Source organism: Tachypleus tridentatus, chromosome 10 (assembly GCF_004210375.1).
Source record: "Tachypleus tridentatus isolate NWPU-2018 chromosome 10, ASM421037v1, whole genome shotgun sequence".
NCBI lineage: Eukaryota > Metazoa > Arthropoda > Merostomata > Xiphosura > Limulidae > Tachypleus > Tachypleus tridentatus.
Window position 1 is genome coordinate 73699946 of NC_134834.1, and position 20727 is coordinate 73720672.

Consider the following 20727-nt stretch of genomic DNA (forward strand, 5'->3'; position numbering starts at 1 on the left):
CTTTATGATTTATTTTCTGAGGTTTATTTTGAGCTTGTTTTATGTTTTACCTGGTTATCTTATTAGGTTTTTGGTCTGACAGGCACAGAAAACTATGCAACACAAGCTCCAGATAGTTGACTCCATGAAAGAAAAAATAAGTAAAATTGACACAAAACATTTTATTTATAAGAGCGTAAAAAAAACCTAAATTGTTTTTAAAAAAATTACAGTAGTAAATCTGGGGGCTATTAACGTTAAAAATCGAGTTTCGATACTAGCGCTGTGAAGAGCAGAAATATCCCATCGTGTTGCTTTTTTCTTAACATAAATTACAAGAAATAACTTCTGGGACATGAAAAGAATAAAACCTTCAGCAGTCTTTTTAAATTATTTTATAAAGAAACTTAACCCTACTCGTTGTAAAGATTCCATTGTATACTGGAAATTATCCTTTATAATAGACGATGGTAGATAACGTTACCAAAACACGCTAGTGGCAAAGCTTACAAACATACAGTAGCAGATAATTTAATGCTAAAATAGCAACTAGCATTAACCTAACTAACCTACAACAGCAATTAACCTTATCGATAGAAACTAGAAGTTATCATCTGACATTAATAGTTACATTGAAAAACAGGCACTAGTAGTTAACCTTACCATGAAAACAGCCTGTTAGTTTTATTAACATAGGGAGACAGATAAACTTACCATATATTAGTAGTTAATATTACATTCACAATGAGTAAACTGATCTTATCAACAGACGACAGCAGTTAATCTTACAAATCTTTCCAAGATTCAGCGGACCTTACTGAATAGAAATAACAATTAACATAAAGCATCAGTTAATATCAGTAACATAAAATGTCTGCTAATCGTGAAAATAGGCATTACCATTTAATATTATAAACAGACATTTGCTGATAATTATAACAGCAAACACTAGCGCTGAGCTTAAAAACTTACACTGGTGTATAGCCGTACAAATAGATATTGACAGCTAATCTTACCAGCATATACTAACAGTTAACAATGTTAGTTGACTCCTAATAACAGATAGAAGTTTGTAACCTTATGAACAGTTACTAACCATTAAGAAACAATACTTATTTTAATGACGGGCACAAATCTGAACAACAAACACTAGAAACTAACAGACAATGGCAGCTAATGTTACCAACAAATGTTGTTTCAAATCTAACCAAAAGCATTAACAGTTCATCTTCAACCAAACAGATACTGTTAACCTTACCAACAGACAGCGTCGGTTAACCTTATTGACAAACGTTTATAGCTAAGACAACGAGCAGACTCGGGCAGATAAAATTATTAGAATATACTAATAGTTATTCGTATTTACAGAGATTGGCAGTTAAGTTTACCTACAGATAGTTTGTTTGTAATTAAGTACAAAGCTATACAGTGGGCTAACAGTGTTATGCCCACTACAGGTATCGAAACCCGGTTTATAGCGTTGTAAGTCCGCAGACATACCGTTGTGCCACTGGGAAGCAAACACAAATAGTTAACCTTACAAAGCTAACCTTACCAGTAAACACTGTAAGCTAATATTACCAACATACAATGACAGCCTATCATACAACAGACTATGACCTTATTGCCAGAAAGGAGCACCTGATTTTACCCACAGATGTTAATGTGGTATTCAAATATACTGATTTTTCAACATAAACATATCAAATATCTGCACTACACAAGAAGTATTAAGTAAAGAACAAATTGAACACGAAAACCAAACAGAGAAGGACAAATTTCACTCGCACGTGAATGTTGGCTTGTATATTTCAGTATTTGATGCATAACTTCTGACAGCTGAGCTATGAAATACTTCTATACGAAACAAACACAGAAATCATAGTCATTAAATTGAACAAATTTTGCAAGATTAATTATGGTTACAAAATACACTGAACTGAACACAATGAAATAAAATCATGAAATAAATAGTACTAAAGATAATTTGATTTATCATAGAACTGAATATAACATCAAAATCAAACCACAAAATAAATATAACTGGAAACATAATTAAGTGACATTACAAAATAAAATGCCAGCCAGTAGTATACTTATGGTACAAATATTCAAGCAAATAACTAGCTGTGTTAAAAAAAACAAAAAAAAACACACAAAACACGTAACAAGATTGAACGAAAATAGAAAATACGAAAATTAATGTACGGAAAATTAAACAACAACGTATAGTCAAGTATGATTGGTTGATTATTTCTTAGTGCAAAGCTACCTAAACGGTGGGCTATCTTTGCTCTGGTCACCACGAGTATCGAAGCCCATTTTATTGCGTTGTAAGCCTATGGACGTATTGTAAGCCACTGAAGGAGAAGGAGTGTTCAAAGAGAAATTCACAAAGAATAATTATAAAGTAAGATCGTGAAGGTTACTGAAACAGAGTTCTAAACAGATGTAAGCAAAAACTGATAAGAACACAAAGTTATCCAGGAAAATGAAAGTTTAATTAACCCTACACATAATGTACTTGAAAGATTTACAAAACTGTTCCTCTGAATAGATGACAGAGGAACATCGAGGTTCTCGGCAGATAAATGTATCTCACAAGAGTTATACTCATGTAATTAACACAAAACTTATGTTATAAAACTGTGAAATGTAGTTAAACGCAAAATTTGTGTAGAGAATTTCGTTTAGAAATATCGAATAATTTAGTACGTCCGCAAAGAATGGAAATAAGTCAACCGCACAAGAACCGGAAATATTACTAAATCCAAAGTAGAAATCTGTGTTTTATATCATTCTGAATTAACATGTAATTGTGATTTCATCTCACAAAAGTAAACTCACTAAACTACGAATATTTCAGTTTTCCTTAAACCGCAAATCATTTTTCCCCAACAGTAAGAAAAGAAGTAAAATCATTATGTTTCTCACTTTGTGAGATGTATATCTTCGTGAGAACCTTACGTCTCACTCTAACATAATTATGGATATTTCACTTCAACACAATAAGAATAATGAAACACAGAACAAGAGACGTTGCAATTTCAATACAATCCAATCTAACCACTGTAGTCTTCACCAAACGGGTCCTGGCATGGCCTATCGCGTTAAGGTGTGCGCTTCGTAATCTGAGGGTCGCGGGTTCGCGCCCGAGTCGCGCCAAACATGCACGCCCTCCCAGCCGTGGGGGCGTTATAATGTGACCGTCAATCCCACTTTTCGTTGGTAAAAGAGTAGCCCAAGAGTTGGCGGTGGGTGGTGATGACTAGCTGCCTTCCCTCTAGTCTTACACTGCTAAATTAGGGACAGCTAGCGCAGATAGCCCTCGAGTAGCTTTGCGCGAAATTCAAAACAGAACTAAGCTCAGTTTCGAACGTCGGAACGGCAATCACAGTGATAGCTAATGTTGAGTGTCAAATTATAGCCAACACTGCGTGATTGCAAATTTTGTAGATACTGCAGAAGCTGGCTATGAGGAATGGTAAGGATCGTGCAAGTAGGAGATATGATGGAAATTGTAGGCAAAAGTGGAAAACATTTGTAGCTACATATGTTATTAAGAAACTATTTAGTTTCAGATAAATTATGAAGCAGCGAAAGCTCATCAGAGTTTAAGGTCGTCATAGTGAAATTGGGGAAGGTATATGAATATAATGAATTCATAATTGTTGATTAACACGTTCTAGACCTTGTAGGGTATGCGGAATGTCTCTCTAAGATAAAGTCTGGTAAGCTGCAGTAAAACCATGACTGACCACACTGTGGCCAGGAGAGAAGAGGAAGGTGGCAATATAACATTCACAAGAAATACTTAAAATGTATGTTTGTATACATGTGCAATCATATTATAACGTATTGTCTTGTATTTGTATTCATCCATACAACTTCAATAGTTTGTGTGACTGCCAACATATACGGCTTTACAACAACAAAAAAGTCTATGAAATCTGCATGGGTGCGTATGTGTTTGGAATTTCGCGCAAAGCTACACGAGGGCTATCTACGCTAGCCGTCCCTAATTTATCAGTGTAAGACTAGATGGAAGGCAGCTAGTCATCACCATCCACCGCCAACTCTTGGAATACTCTCTTACCAACGAATAGTGGGATTGGCCGCACATTATAACGCCCCCACGGCTGAAAGGGCAAGCATGTTTGGTGTGACAGGGATTCGAACCCGAGAACCTCAGATTACTAGTCGAGTGCCTTAACCACCTGGCCATGCCAGGCCGGAGAGACTTACGCTAGCAAATATTTATTTGCATGTGTAGGCATGTATAACCTTCGTACGGTTATAAGATCAAGTCCATGTACCATTTCATTATCGTTCAGTAGACCTCCAAGTCTTAATGTTGTAGTATTTAAAAGAGTCAAAATAGGGATTTCTAGCACGAAGAAATAATGTGAACGCTATGTCTCAAACCTTAAGCTTATTTGTTTGGTTATTTATTTTTTGCTATGGTATTTTCACTCTAAGCTGTCTCTTTATGTATGTTTTTGAAGTCCCTATCTCCCCAACTGTTAATATTCTCATGTAATATGAAATACTGACTGTCATGAACGTGTAAGAAAATTATCTTAAATTACACACGATAACTTGTTTTTTGTTTTTTTTATGGTACAGTGAAATTTATTATCTAAGACCCCTTAAATCTAGCTTGAATAAAAATAAATGCCACAGTGTCATTCAAGACTTTTGTTACAATGATAAAGGGAAAATGTTTACTTCAGAAACTGAATCACGTGAAAATACAATAAGATTCTTTGTAACTTATAAATTAAAAAGTCATGTTGGATTTTAGTTATTTTTTGACCCGCTGCTTTGCCTATGTGAAAAAATATTGTCAGAAACACGTGTACCAATTTAGCAAAACGTATTGTATTTATGTGAACACCTCTCGAAAGAATAGAATTAAAAACCCATTTCATTCATTTCCACGTCAAAAAATAACATTCGCGTTTTTTTTTGTTTTGTTTTTTTTCATAGTTGCACTTGTAAAACACGAGTCGTATGTTAATATAATATTTAACCAAGGAATGATATAAATTAATTATACTGAACCTAGACTCCCTGGCGGTAACCGACCCCTGCAAATGGGTGTCTTGACTTCTTTTCTTGGAAGCTCATAGTCGTAAAGACATCATAAACTAATGACAACAATTGGAGCATGCGCAGAGACTCAAAGAAATTCGCTGGAAAACGTACTGAACCTGAATGTTTTATTTTAAATAGTATAAGTTGTAGTTTCAAACGAACGTCCTTCTGATCAGTCTAGGAGTCAATGTAATTAAAAATGTTTTCGATTATATTTTACTTATATTACAACCGAACAGAAACTAGAATTCTAATTTAAAAATGGTTCTTACTTTGAGATAAAACGATTACCCTTAATATTCTGTATTCAAGTTTCATACTTTTTGAACATATTATTCCTTGATCTCCTTTTCCTATATTACATTTACATTTGATAATTAGAATTTGTAAGAGAGACGTTTGGTTGTCTATTGCAAAGTCTAGTTTTATTATCCTAACCCAACTTTGTCGTGACTTATTTTACTAACTGTAGTTCAGCACAAGTGGCTTACTTCAGAAATAATCTCTTGTTTTTTACTAGTCTCAGCTAAAGATGAAAGTGACTTGCTTCCAGTAACCATGACTACGAATTACTGTTTTACAAACGTGTGTTTGCTACGTTTCAAAGTAGAAACAGAATTCTAACAGTATTGTTCTCAGGGAGGAAGAGGAGCCGGCATGGCCAGATGGGGTAATCCAAGGGTCACGGGTTCGAATCCCCATCGCACCAAACATGCTCGCCCTTTCAGCCGTGGGGGCGTTATAATGTGACGGTCAATCCCACCATTCGTTGGTAAAAGAGTAGCCCAAGAGTTGGCGGTGGGTGGTGATGACTAGATGCCTCTCACTGTTAAATTAGGAACGGCTAAGGCGGATAGCCCTCGTGTAGCTTTGCGCGAAATTTAAAAAAAAATTATCAGGGTGTGAGTGTAAATTTCAGATATTCACGAACTAAAAATTCAAGATTTGATTCCACGTGGCGGACAGAACGCAAATAACCTATTCTGTACCTTTGTATTAAAACAAATAAACACTCTAACAACATTAATTAATAACTGGAGTGTAATATTGTTTCTAATAGATTACTAATTCAGTTAAATAATGTTCGTCATATATTGCACTCTAATTCAGGCGCAATAGTAAAGAGCTTTCAATGCTCACTTTAAGCTTGTATGAATAGTGCTTAAATTCGCTACTAGAAACTATACTGTAGAAACTTAAATAAAAAAAATAGCTCGGCAAAATAGGTTGGAGCGCATGTAAATAATATTCACTAAAACTAATAGTTAGTTGTAGAAAACATTAAATCAAGAACGTCATGTGTGTCACTGCGAATTTGCATTTCTAGATATGAGCATCTTTATTGTATAAGTTTTATAGGTTTATCTTCTAAATAAACTCTAAAGTTTGTAAATGTTTATGACCGCAAGCTTTGGTACACTAAAATACCGCCAGAGGTCTTCTTTAGTTGTTGCGTATAGTAAATTTATGATATTAAACATTCGATTTCAAACATAAACTTCAGTGAGAAAAAACAACAAACTAAAGTGTTAAAATATATAGTTATTTACATTAGAGATCGGTCGGAACGTTTTATGTAGCAAGATAAGGAAAAAACTAACTTCTACCGTGGTATAAGACCCTTATTAAAAGAACCAGCTCGATCAGGAAGATAGAGACATTCCTTTTTAAATAATCTTGTTTTTTCAGTATCTCATTGAGCCTTTCCGTACTCTGGATTATCTACTTCATCGTGTGCTGACATTTAGAATGAATTCAAAGCATAAATAACTATTGTTAATCTCTCTATAACATCCGGTGTGGACCGGAAATGTTTTAATGGTTCTTCTTCCGTCCTCATAAATTTTCTTTTTTAGTGATTGTAATCCATTATTATCTTACACGCATTTTATTAAGAGATGTCTATTTGAAATATAACATACAGCAGGTGTGATTTCTATTTGGTTAATTACATTTGAATACGTTTAGTTGTATGTTTCTGTCTGTTTACTCACGTCATCCCGTCCACAACTCTCGCTTCCAGATACGTTTGATCAATTGGAATCAAGACGTTAAGCCTAAGTGAAGATATCCATCATATACTTTTGGTTGGTTACAAATATGCAAATGAATATGTAAGTATATATATCAACGTATCACCCTTAAATTATTCTGTCACGATTTGGTATGTAAAACGAACGTATACAATCTCTCTTAGACTACTAAATCTTCATGTGTATTAATTAGCTTCAAGAATAGAACAACGATATTGCTGTATTATTATTATTATTTTTATGTGTGTGTCAGTTCCTGAGCGTAATCCTCACCATTCGATTTGGCACCAGAAACCTGGCTTCCCAGAAAGAATTTAAAGCCCTTGACTGGTGACATTTTAATACAAGTTTGCTTAGTTGATGAATGTGTTTAGTGTTTAGATTTGTGAGATATAAATCAGCACATTTTGAAACATCAATGAAAGATGTGTAACATGAAAGTATGTTAGTTACCATTGTATATCTAGCTCAGGGACAGCTGAAAGAACAAATATTATCAGAAAGTGAAATTTCTACAACTGCTAGCTCTTTATGAACAGAACAAAAGTATTCACGAAGGTTAATAAAGTTAAAGTTTTTACGTGAATATCACAGTTTATATACTCTGCAATGAAGCAAACTTGTTTCATTACGAGGATAGGAAAAATATTTACATGTCTAGCTGCGGTGAGCCAGGCCAAAGTTCATTACCCCAGTTGCCTTCTTGAATTTCCTCCTGGTTAAGGATAAGCTTCCTGACCCAGTTCCGTTTCTACAATCTTTGGTGAGTTTTTGGTACCAAGCGGCCCGGTGGCGCGTGCCCGCCAGATATCGAATATCTTTTAAATCAGGAGATGCTGAAAAGTAGGCTTAGCTGTTGCAAACAGCTGTAGTTTGTTGTAGCACACAAGTACGAAAGTGTGGTTCAGTAAAGATGATTTTTTTCTCATAATATGTTTTTCAGCTGAAAGCATGCCCATCTTTGTTCTCAGATAAAACTGGAATACTCTGTTTTCTTTATATAAAGGTATACTTCTGTTTGTTATTACATGTTATTTCTATTCTGTTTGGTGTTTTTTTTTTGTAAGATGAAGACACTATTTTCTTTGTTCTTGTATAAATTTTGGACCTTATTTTTTCATGTAAAGGCATTGTTGTCTTTGTTATTCTATAAATATGGGATACCATTGTATTTTCAGGTGAAGGCATTATTTTCTTTGTTCTTGTATAAAGTTGGGATATCATTTGTTTTTATCAGGTTAAAGGATTATTTTCTTCGTTCTTATATAGCGTTGAGATAAAAAAATTTCAGATGAAGCCATTCTTATCTTTATTGTATAAATTTGGGGCATTATGTACGTTTACATTTCTTCTTCAATCCATTTTAGTGTGTATTTTGAAGAATATTGAAGGTTATTAATTGTTAATTAATTAAAGCAAAGTTTTGTTACTTCTAAATACAAAGTCCATCTACAAGTATTCTATAGTTATATAAAATTATAATTCAGTTCTCTTGCCAAGAGAATTGAATTTCTGTTGATGGTTATTAAATATTCTAGAGATTTAAGGTTTGGTTTGGTTTGTTTTGAATTTCACGCAAAGCTACACGAGGGCTATCTGCGCTAGCCGCCTAATTTTACAGTGTAAGACTAGAGAAAAGACAGCTAGTCAACACCACCCACCACCAACCCTTGGACTACTCTTTTACCAACTAGTAGTTGGATTAACCGTCACATTATAATGCCCCCAAGACTGAAGGGGCGATCTAGCGACTTAAGACTTGAGCTGTTTGTATTTCCATCATTTTAGCACACAATACGGTATAATTGGAACAGAAATAAATTCAGAAGCGCCTAGTATACAGTTAAGTGTCTTTAAGCGTAACTTAGAAAAATTGATGATAATGGCTTTGACCTAACTTTAAACAGTCATAAAATTTACTCACAAAAACATACAGACAGACACATACAAAAAAAAAACTGGTAACAAGGTGTAAGTCACGTGCTGAATTCGTATAAACAGGAATATGCTGGCTTTCCTTGTATTCTTCAGTCATTTCAAGTTTTTAAACACTACTTAGTTAGGAATGTACAATTTCTGTGATATATGGATCCGGAAGTCACTCAGTGTTAGGTAAAACTTCTATGAAATGTTTAAAAAACAAACACTATCGTTAATATCATGTTCTTTTACGTAAGGTTTATTATTCATGGAAATAAAAGTTATAACTGCGTGAAGCTCAGTCATATTTGATTTTCTGGATACGAACAAGTAAAATGAAACCACACGAAGTATGAGAAATATATTTGATCTTGAATAAACACTGTACGTGAGATTTTGATTTTTTAAAATTTGATTCCTATCTCATTTTGCCTATTACAGTGGTAATCTTTTCGCATATACTGTTCTATGAATCTCATGAACATGGAAGGTGATGAAAAGTTATTTGTTCTGAATCGATACACCAAGATTCAGTTTTCCTGTTCTACGCCCCCTGCTGGTACAGCAGTAAGTCTACGGATTTACAACGCTAAAATCAGGGGCTCGATTCCCCTCGGTGAGCTCAGCAGATAGCCCGATGTGGCTTTGCTGTAAGAAAACAAACAAATCCTATTATATTTTACAAAATCTTACTGAACTTGAAATATTTAACAATGAGTAACTGTTCAGCAACCCTGCCTTACTCTGCAATACAGGATATAAATTGAAGTTTACTATTTAGAAACGCACAAAAAACTACTTATAACGTGGATATGGACTTAGCGTGGCAAGTGTAGTGTTAACCTTCACTTACATAACACGTTATAAAAGTCAAAGGAATTTATAAGAAAAACTAAAAATATCTTAGTTCTGCTTCATGACTGTGGTAAACATTAGGATATTTTCGTCAATGTGACAGACGTCGAGTAAATGTTACATGAACAAGTATTTTACTTGGCCTTCCAGCGACATGCGTACAACAGAAACTGCTTTGTTTCAGTTAAAAGTCGACGAAAAAAGAGCGAGCTAAGAAGTAAACTTCAGTGTTTGATATAATCTCCCTTCACGCTGTCACATAGAAACTCCTTTCTCAAGTTCTGAGTTAGGTTTAGACAACTGGAGCTTATAGGTCCACAAGTAAAGTTGTGTATGTCTGTAAACTGAAAACCCTTCAAGCCTGCGGATACCACAGACGATGAAAAGATTAACAACAACGGTAAACAGTAACGGGAAGTCACAACGTGTCACTTAAACCCCGCTTGTTTATATATTCTGTCTTGTCCAGTTGTGTTGTTTCAATAAGAGACGTTAACAGATATTCGAAGGCTCAAGGTTGAACTAACAAATTCAATTTCAAAATTAAAATTATTCTATTTATTTTACATTTTAATAAAACATCTGGTTCCACTCCTTCTAGTAGCTACTAAAACAAATGGCAGATTCCAAACCTTTCACTAGTTATTCAAATAAGTTATTAATTTTGCTTAACCTACTGTCCAATCAAAAGAATGATTACATTTATTGAATATACTTTCTATTAAAAAAGCCAATTTTATTCATTAGAGTTTAAAATCTCCAGCTTCACTCGTAATCAGGTATCAGTTCCATTCCCTTCATATATCTAAACATGTAACGATTTCATACCCTTTACTTTATAAGCAAAACGATAAATGCACGTGCTTTCCTAATCAAGCACATAATTAATTCCACTCCCATTAGTTTTAGCAACAAACAAATAATCGATTTTAACTGTATTTATCAATAAAAAATATCTAATGACATAAACAGTTGATTTCTTTTTTCTGCTTTCTAATCAAACAAATGACAATTGTATTTCTTGTATGTTATAATGAAATAAATAACTGAATCCTTTTCCTCTACTTCTTAAACAAATAAATAAATCCCATTTCTTATATATTTATAATGAACCAAAAAACTGAAGTTACATCCACGAGTTTCAAATCAAACAAATAACACTATGTAACAAAATTTTTACTTTTACTTGTTCCTGGGCAGAAAGTGTTATTTCCCAATTGCTTATGCCTAAAATAAATGGAAAAGACCTATTTTTCTCTTCAAACTTTGCTTTTGTGACTTGGAAACGTATAACGAAAACATGATGGGAGACTATATTTGGGGGCTGATACGTGAAAGTGACTTACATTACAGTCGCAAATCTTGAAAAACAATTCACTTCTAAACATTTTGTTCATATTTGTATAACTTTAGTATAAATACATGTAAATCTTGATTCATATGTTGTTTTATTCAGACTTTATGTAAATGAAAATGTGCAAATTTGCCCGTTTTTACATAGAAAAGAGGTTAATTTCTAAATTTCATTATCCAGATCACAAAAGCAAAGTTTGAATGGAATAATGACCATTTTCTGTACTTTTACAACATAAGCAGTTAAGAATTAACACATACTATCCATACTGATTTAGTTATATATATGTTTATCTAATCAAATCAAGCATCCAATATTCTCACTGTACCTTATAATCAATCACATAAGTGATCCAGCTTTTTACATTTTTAATCAAACCATAAAAACTAATTTTACTTCAACTTTATGATACAGTGAATTAGGAGTTCCACTCTTCTTCGTTTCTAATCCAACAAATAATTCATTTTACTTTTAGTTTCTAATAAAATGAATAACTGATTTATACATAACATTTACTTTCAATTAAAAAATATAAGTCTACGAATATGCAACGCTAAAATCAGAGGTTCGATTTCCATTGGTAGACTCAGCAGATAGCCGATGTGGCTTTGGTTTAAGAAACACACATACAATTAAAAATAACAAATTACAATTCTCGAAATTTCTACACAAATAAATAGTTTATTTATTTCATTCTACGTTTCTACTTAAGAATGGCCTAGCGCGTAAGGCGTGCGACTCGTATAATCCGGGTCGCGTCAAACATGCTCGCCCTCCCAGCCGTGGGGCGTTGTAATGTGACAGTCAATCCCACTATTCGTTGGTAAAAGAGTAGCCCAAGAGTTGGCGGTGGGTGGTGATGAACTAGCTGCCTTCCCTCTGGTCTTACACTGCTAAATTAGGGACGGCTAGCACAGATAGCCCTTGAGTAGCTTTGTGCGAAATTCCAAAACAAACAATCTACTTAAGAAAATAAATGGTTCAATTCTGTCTACGTTCTGCAAGGGGCGTAAACGCGAATTAAAAAACTTGCAATTCAAGATTTGACGCAGCCAGACAAATACTGCAATTTCCGTTTTCGACGGTCCATCGTATTATTCAGTTGGAAGAACTGGAAAGTTCTTGCGGCGGCAATTGCTAACTGTTCTGTTTCTGCTCAGTGGTTCAAAATTAGATATGGCTATACTTGAACTTTTGGGGTATCCACCCTGGCCGTTTAGCCCATGTGTGCATAAAATGCCAGTCTGGTTCAAATCTACATTTTCTTCTAGTCGCTAATCAAATAAATAACCTATCTCACTCCTGGCACTTTCTAACAAAAAATGGGTTTACTTCCTCAACTTTGAAACCAAGAAATTGATTCATTCCACACTCTATATTTCTGATCAAGTAAATGGCTGATTTTACTCTCTGCATTTTTAATCAAACAACCAGTTCTACTCACTGTAAAATTTACTCAAGTAGATGATCGATTAGAAGCCTTTTAAATTTATCATCAAACAAATAATTAATTTAATACAATCTCTTTCAATATACTCAATCAAATAAACAATTGGTTCAGGTCCTGGCATGGTCCAGTGATTAGAGCTTTCGATTCTCAATCCATGGATCGTGGATTCGCATACTGTCACCGAATATTCTTGCGCTTTCAGCCTTGGGAGCGTTATATTGTGACGGCCAACTTCACTATTTTTGGTAAAAGAGTGCCTCAAGAGTAGGCGGTGAATGGCGATGACCAGCTGCCTTCTTTTTAGTCTATCATTTCTAAACTCGGCTAATGCACATAACCCTTTAGTAGCTTTGCGCGAAAACAACAAACAAAAGTTTCCACTCCGTTACATTTCTAATAAAATAAATGATTGGTGCTAATACATTCCCAAGTAAAGAGATCAAAATTATGTGTTTTGATTGTTGTCCAAAAAAGTTAATCAAAATTCGCACTTTAAACTATGAAACACCAAATCATAGAATGAGATGACATCTTTTAAGGTTAAAATGCCATGTTTAACTTTTATTTTGAACCTGAGAAAGACTGAACAAAGTCATGTTTTACAGTGTAAGTCTGTATGGTACTATGTCATATGATGGAAAAATGAACGAAGTCTTTTTTTCTTTACAGTGGAAAACTGAAAATAGTCATGTTTTAGAATGGAAACTGTAGGAATTCATATAATACAATGGAAAAGTAAAATTAAGCTGTTTCTTACAGTGAAAGACTGTTATAATATTGTGTCGTGGGGTGAAAGATGGTACGAAATTTTTTCATGGAATGGAAACTATATAATATTTACTTATGTGCAGCTTAAAAGTGTGACGTCATTTCATACAGTGAAAGTTTATATGTAGCATTTCGCACAAAGATACTTAAGGGGTATCTGCGATAGCCCTTCTTACTTTTCCCCCCAGTAGCACAGCAGCATGTCTGCGGACTCACACCGATAAAAATGGGGTTATGAAACCCGTGGTGGGCAGAGAAGAGATAGCCCATTGTGTAGCTTTGATCTTGGCCAGGCATGGGCAGATGGTTAGGGCGCTCAATTCGTAATCTGAGGATTGCAGATTCGAATCCCAGTGGCAATAAACATGCTCACCTTAACAACCATGGGGGCGTTATAATGTTACGGTCAATCCCGCTATTCATTGCTAAAAGAGTAGCCCAAGAATTGGCGATGAGTGGTGATGACTAGCTGCCTTCCCTCTAGTCTTACACTGCTAAATTAGGAACAGCTGGCACAGATATCCCTCGTGTAGCTTTGCACGAAATTCAAACGAAACCTTAATTTTCAAGTGATATACTAGGAGGAAGGCTACTAATCATGATCACTCACCGAAAACTATCAGTTTACTACTTACCAACGAATAGTGGAATTGACCGCTACATTATAACTTCCCAGGACTTAAAGGGCGATAATGTTCGGCTTAGGATGTCATTTTCGGGGAAGGTCAGAGAGCGTCCAAACCAGCCGTTATGCCAACTTGCTACTGCAGAAGACTCTAAGGTTTCGAGTTATTAACTGTAAAAACTGTATAGTATAGCTTCCTACAATGGTGAAACGTACAACGCTTTTTATGCACAGTGGTAAAACTGAAGAACATAACAGCATGCAATCAAACGACCAGTGATAATAACTCCAGTAAAGGATTGATCACAGATCTAGTTTCAATCATTTTAATCCGTCGGTCCAAGTTTCTTTCATACACAGACTTTTCTCTTCATTTCTCTTTGAAATTTTCTTAAACGTCGTATAAGGTATCACCACATCACTTTCACAAATAGTAATATCTCTCATGCACGATTTACCCCGGTTAGAATACTTGCATTTTCTTCCCTACACGTGTTTTAAGCCGTTTGTCGGTAGATCTAATAAACCTAGAATTGCATCTAAGACTTTTAAGTACATGAAAACAGTAGATGTTATCATCAGCGGCGATATTCTATCTTTAAACCCGGAAAATTTTTGGAATCCACATTCAGGTTTACAAACAACTCGTAAATCTATTTGTGAATAAGCAGAACGGAAAAGTTCATATCGTTGTTTTCTCACTACCAATTCTTGTTTGTCAGTATACAGTGTCATTAAAACAAGTTGTTCTGAACACATTCCAATCTAATTGTTTCGATACAATGATTCCCTTAAATAAACATGTATGATGTCGTTAATGAAAGTCATTTAAAAAAGTAACTTATTTGAATACTGATAATTACCAGTGATCTTGTAAGCAGGATGAATTATTTTTGTTTAACATACGTTGATATGTTTTCTATATGTACATCCCAGAGTTTAATATTTTATATGTATACATATATCTATATATCTTAAGCTTAAAATGTTTTGTGTTTCCATGGTTTTGTTTTCCTCATAAGTGTATTCAATACTTTAAATATACACATATGTCATGCTTCTTAAAACTTTATATTCCTTTAGCATTTCTCATGTGATCTTCATTTTTAATCATTTCATTTCATTTATCATTATTTTAAATAAGGATAGTTCTTGTTCATTTTTATATTAAGCCCGACATGGCCAGATAGTTAAAGTGCTTGACTAGTACTCTGAGGGGCGCGGATTTGAATCCCTGTCGCACCTGTCAGCCGTGGGGGCGTTATAACGTTACGGTCAACCCCACTATCCATTGGTAAAAGAGTATCTCAAGAGTTGGCGGTGGGTGATGATGACTAGCTGCCTTCCCTCTAGTCTTACACTGCTAAATTAGGGACGGCTAGCACAGATAGCCCTCGAATAGCTTTGCACGAAGTTGAAAAACAATCCTTTGAGCATGCTTATAGATCTCTGGAGGTATATCACTTTCCGTCGTTATTATTTATATTTTTTAAACATATACTGCAGGTAAAGATCTACCTACTACTGTACTCTGACCACATGGCTCTCAAATAACACTGTTGATAATTATTTCAGTCGTTCATACATTCTATGAGTATTGTTTTATAAAACTGCTGTGAAACAAAGAGTAATGCCATGTAATAACGCCAAAAAATTAAGGTACACTTGAATATGTGGTGTTTAAGATAATAATTGCCCATTGTTTAGGTATATAAAATAATGTAACACAATAAGTATTAGAATTTTGAAGCGCCCTAAATCGTACTGTTAATAACAATTTGCAGTCATCCATTACAATGAAAGGTAATGTTTTATGTTAAACACCATAGCACTGTAACACATAATATGGTAATAATGAATTAAAACTGAAAAAGAAAGAAACCATATACTGTGTTATTTACCTAATTTTCGCCTGCAGGAAAACTCTGTAATTATTGTCAGCTGTGGTGATTTACGAGATAGTACTTGATACATTATAATATAAAATAGAATTTTAGCACAATCCGTATCAACCAAGAACTGTACCTCACATCTGCGTAAATTAGAGGTACATACCCAGCTATACTCTGTCCGTAACAACCAAGAACTGTACCTCACATTTGCGTAAATTAGAGGTACATACCAAGCTATACTCGGTCCGTATCAACCAAGAACTGTACCTTACATCTGCGTAAATTAGAGGTACATACCCAGCTATACTCTGTCCGTAACAACCAAGAACTGTACCTCACATTCGTGTAAATTAGAGGTGCATACCAAGCTATACTCGGTCCGTATAAACCAAGAACTGTACCTCACATCTGTGTAAATTAGAAGTACATACCAAGCTATACATCGGTCCGTATAAACCAAGAACTGTACCTCACATCTGTGTAAATTAGAAGTACATACCAAACTATACTCGGTCCTGTAGCCATCGCACTAGCCATCAACCATGAAGCAACAGATGAATGCTTTCCTCAGATAAGTAACCAGATCTGATCCCGAGTTCACTTATTTAAATTAGCAGAGATGACAGTGTTTACTGCCTGTCCTCTTGCTTGAACTTAAGTTTGTTATTTGGTCTATTCTGAGGGCATTTCGGCTCTTTTCTCGCACAATGAATGATACTTACACCAGAAATTACGGAATTTTTCACAGTTATAACAGGCATTTATTCTGTCGTTACATGGAGCTAGATGCTCCTCTATTGAAGTCATTAAAAACTGACAAAGGAGATTCGTGGTACCTCTGGTGCCCACCAAGATTTATACAAATTTGCAATAAATTCGCCACGCAGAGATACGATAGAGTCGCTTGGACCAGCCTTAATGACTGACAGTTAAACTCCATACCTTTTGCTAGATAAACAGTTTTTATTATAAATTTAATACCCCTAGTAACCAAGTAGTATTGAAAACAATTGCTAAGCGTCAGTTCACAAACTTGTTCTTTTGATCTGCTCTCACCGTGATAAGACAAAATGTTTACAAATATTGAATTATGCCTGATGAGTGGCATCATAAATTTCACCTTACAATTTCCTGCCAAGAGCAATCTACCATGATATACATGATTCTGTGTAACTACTCTCTCCTCATCAACTCCTCTCTTACAAGGTCTGCCTAACATTAAATTATTTCTTTTGTTCATCGAGCGATACATTGTCATAGCAACGATATCTCCACCCAAAAAGTAATCGAACAAAAGCTTCAAATTGGCACAAAATATCCGCGCTTCTCCTCTCATAACTAGAGGACTCTTGACTTATTTAGGGCACATCATGCGTGGAGTGTGACAGTGGACTACATACATGCTATGGTTATTGCAATATCTTGTGAAGATGGATAGGTGTAAATTAATTAATCCTATCTTCTCACCATAGCTCATCTTTTGTGGCTTCCAAAGGTATTATATAATACTCGGCAGTTCACTGTAAAAACAACTCCAACTGGCTTCAGCGGACGCATGGTTGCCTTCACCTTCATAATGGCTTTCCACTAGCTTCCAACTGTCTGGCATTAACAGTGGTGGTTGATGGACCATTTCACAGTCCAATCATCTCGATAAGTAGTTTGATCATGAATCTTTTGTGCAGGTGCAGATAAAGGACACTCATGCAAGAAGTTATGGAACTGTTCACAGCTAGAACAGACATCTTTCGTGTCATTCCACGGACCAAGGAGCCTATCAGATCATATAATCAGAACAGCAGATTTGTGATACTTCTGATCCTCAATACATTAGAGAGAAGAAAAATCCTCAGCACTTAACAGACAGCTCATCTGCCTTAATTTTAGGTTCTCTCCTCTCATTTCTCCTCTTCTCTGCTAACTTTCTTACCAAAATGCAAATACACATCTTGGATATTATCTCACAAAAAATGTAAAAAAGAAAATAAATTGAAGATATATGCCAACTACAACTTCTTAAATAACACTACGTAACAAAAATTTTGTTCCTGGATAGTATGTGTTATTTCTTAATTGCTTATGTTGTAAAAATATAGAAAATGGCCATTATTCCCTTCAAACTTTACTCTTGTGACCTTGATAATGAAATTTAGAAATTAACCTATTTTCTATGTAAAAACGGGCAAATTTGCACATTTTCATTTACATAAGGTCTGAATAAAATAACACGTGAATCAAGATTTACATGTATTTATACTAAAGTTATACAAAAATGTTTAGAAGTGAGTAGTTTATCGAGACCTGCAACTGTAATGTAAATTACTTTCACGTATCAGTCCCAAATATAGTCTACCGTCATGTTTTCGTTATACGCTCCTTATTAGCGGCGTTCAAAGTTCAGTATATCTTGGTGGAAGCGCTCGTCTTGCTCCTCTGAGTATGCTCCCATGTTCTCTTTGAATTTATCAAGATGAGCGTCAAGAATATGGACTTTCAGGGACATCCTACAGCCCATTTTGCCGTAGTTCTTCACCAGCTCAACATAATTTTCGGCCTTGTAACTGCCCAAGAATTCCCCAACCACTGCGACAAAGCTGTCCCAAGCTTTCTTCCCTTCCTACTAAGCTTCTTGGGGAATTCTGTGCACTTCGGGATCTTTATTTGTAGTCCAACGAAAACACCAGCTTTGACCTTTGCCTCAAAAAGCTTAGGGAAGAAGTCTCGAAGGTACTTGAAGGCTGCAGACTCCTTACTAAGAGCTGTGACAAATTGTTTCGTAAGACCCAATTTTATGTGCAATGGTGGGAAAAACACCTTCTGGAGGTCCACCAGTGGCTCATACTTGACATTGTGTCTTCTCACAGAAAACTGGGTCCGTTGTGACCAGTGCTTCCTGTTGTAGTGCGCTGCAGTGTCCCTGCTGTTCCAAAGGCAAAGATAAAAGGGAAACTTGGTAAAGCCTCCTTGGAGACCCATCAGGAATGACACCATTTTGAAGTCTCCGATAACCTCCCAGCCATACTCATCATACTTCAAGGCTTCTAGCAAGGTCTTGACACTGTTGTATTCCTCTTTAAGGTACACCGAATGAGCCAGGGGAAGAGACGGATACTTATTCTAGAAAATTCTTGTAAGTTCTACAACATTCTACAAAGTTCTTGAAAAATTCTTGAAAGTTCAAAAAAATTCTCTATCAGCTCCTCAGCACTGAATCTACTTGGAATGTTCTGGAAAATGGGTAAATTTGAACCTTTCATTACCCAGGTCACAAAAGAAAAGTTTGAAGACCAAAATATGTCTTTTCCATTTATTTTAGCATAAGCGATTGGGAAATAACACTTTCTGCCCAGGAACAAGAAAGAGTAAAAATTTTGTTACATAGTGTAATTAGATCCTAGTCACGAGTACCAAAATATGCTTAATCAAGATTATATGTAGTAATTCAAGGAAAACCTGCTCAAAGTCTCTCGATCCTCACAAAAACAAAAGATACATAAATTTTTAGAGATTTGTTGATGGTTAAACCAAAGAGACAAAATATGTTATCGGTGTTGATCTACTAGTGGTGGAACTATTACACTTTGTGGTTGCTATCGAGCTGCGGTAAAATAAAATAAATTGTATTTAGATAAATAATTAAAGTAAAACCTGGTGGAAACAAAGTGAAACAAAATGGACAAGATCATCAGGTTGAAGAGCATGAAAAAAAATGGAAGTTATTCCACAAACTTTAACTCCTTAAAGACAGGAAACAAGTCTTAAATGCCCAAACAAATTTCTTCTTAAAGTACTGAATTTGAGTTCACAATTTACTTCCATTTTACAGTTGGGCAATCGGAAAAAAGGTTATTATCTACTACTGTTTCATGTAACATTAAAAAGGTATTTTCAACACAAGGTTAGATATAACACAATATAACTATCCCATAAATATGTACCTCAACATCTCAACTGAATGTAATGTACGACCTTAATGGAATTTAACTTATTCCAGATCTAAACTGGGAAATCTGAAAACTTTTGTAGGTATACATTATACATTATAGGAGAATAGAGTGTGCAGTATTTGCATAAAATACAGTATGAGAGTTTATAAGCTTTGCTCGGGACAAATTATTAATAAGCATTCAAAACACATATCCGAACGACCAATAATAAATGACCAGGTACGTTTTATTGTACTTAACAGTTTCACGTGAGACGTGTAAGATCCACATTTTCTAACTTTTAGTACAGGGATGAGTAACACCATGGCCACTATCCACATGTGGCCAGTGAATAGCACAACTGTGGCCAGCTCGAGTTTAGGAATCAACTTTTTCATTAATTTATTTTTTTATCACAAATTTGGGAATCAGCAACTTCACTGCCTCACGTCATCGTTGATATTGCGCGCTTCATCACTGTCACAGACTCCGCCCATTTTGTAACGTCAGTCTGGTTTAGATGTTTGTTATCAAGTGTGCATTGTTTTGCATGCGCTTGCACACATATTTGGCCCAGCACGGCCAGGTGGGTTCAGGCGTTCGATTCGTAATCTAAGGGTCGGGGGTTCGAATCCTCATCACACCAAACATGCTCGCCCTTTCAGCCGTGTGGGTGTTATAATGTGACGGTCACTCCCACTATTTGTTAGTAAAAGAGTAGCCCAAGAGTTGGCGGTAGGTGAGGATGACTAGCTGCCTTTCCTCTAGTCTTACACTGCTAAATTAGGGACGACTAGCGTAGATAGCTCTCTTGTAGCTTTGCGCGAA

The 20727-nt window shown here is 35.3% G+C and overlaps 1 protein-coding gene across 5 annotated transcripts in view; it reads left to right on the top strand.

The window, feature by feature from the left end:
* The window catches only part of nord (neuron derived neurotrophic factor nord), a 59499-nt gene that overhangs the window by 13393 nt on the left and 25379 nt on the right, over positions 1-20727 (top strand). For 3 of the 5 annotated variants that reach the window (XM_076462130.1, XM_076462126.1, XM_076462127.1), the window contains exon 2: positions 7100-7190. The exons of the other annotated variants lie outside the window; for them this stretch is intronic. Coding sequence is in view for 2 of the 3 variants with exons in the window: in XM_076462126.1 (XP_076318241.1) it covers positions 7177-7190 (14 nt within the window). In the remaining variant the exon portion in view is untranslated. The remainder of the gene's footprint in view (positions 1-7099; positions 7191-20727) is intronic. 5 annotated transcript variants of the gene reach the window in all.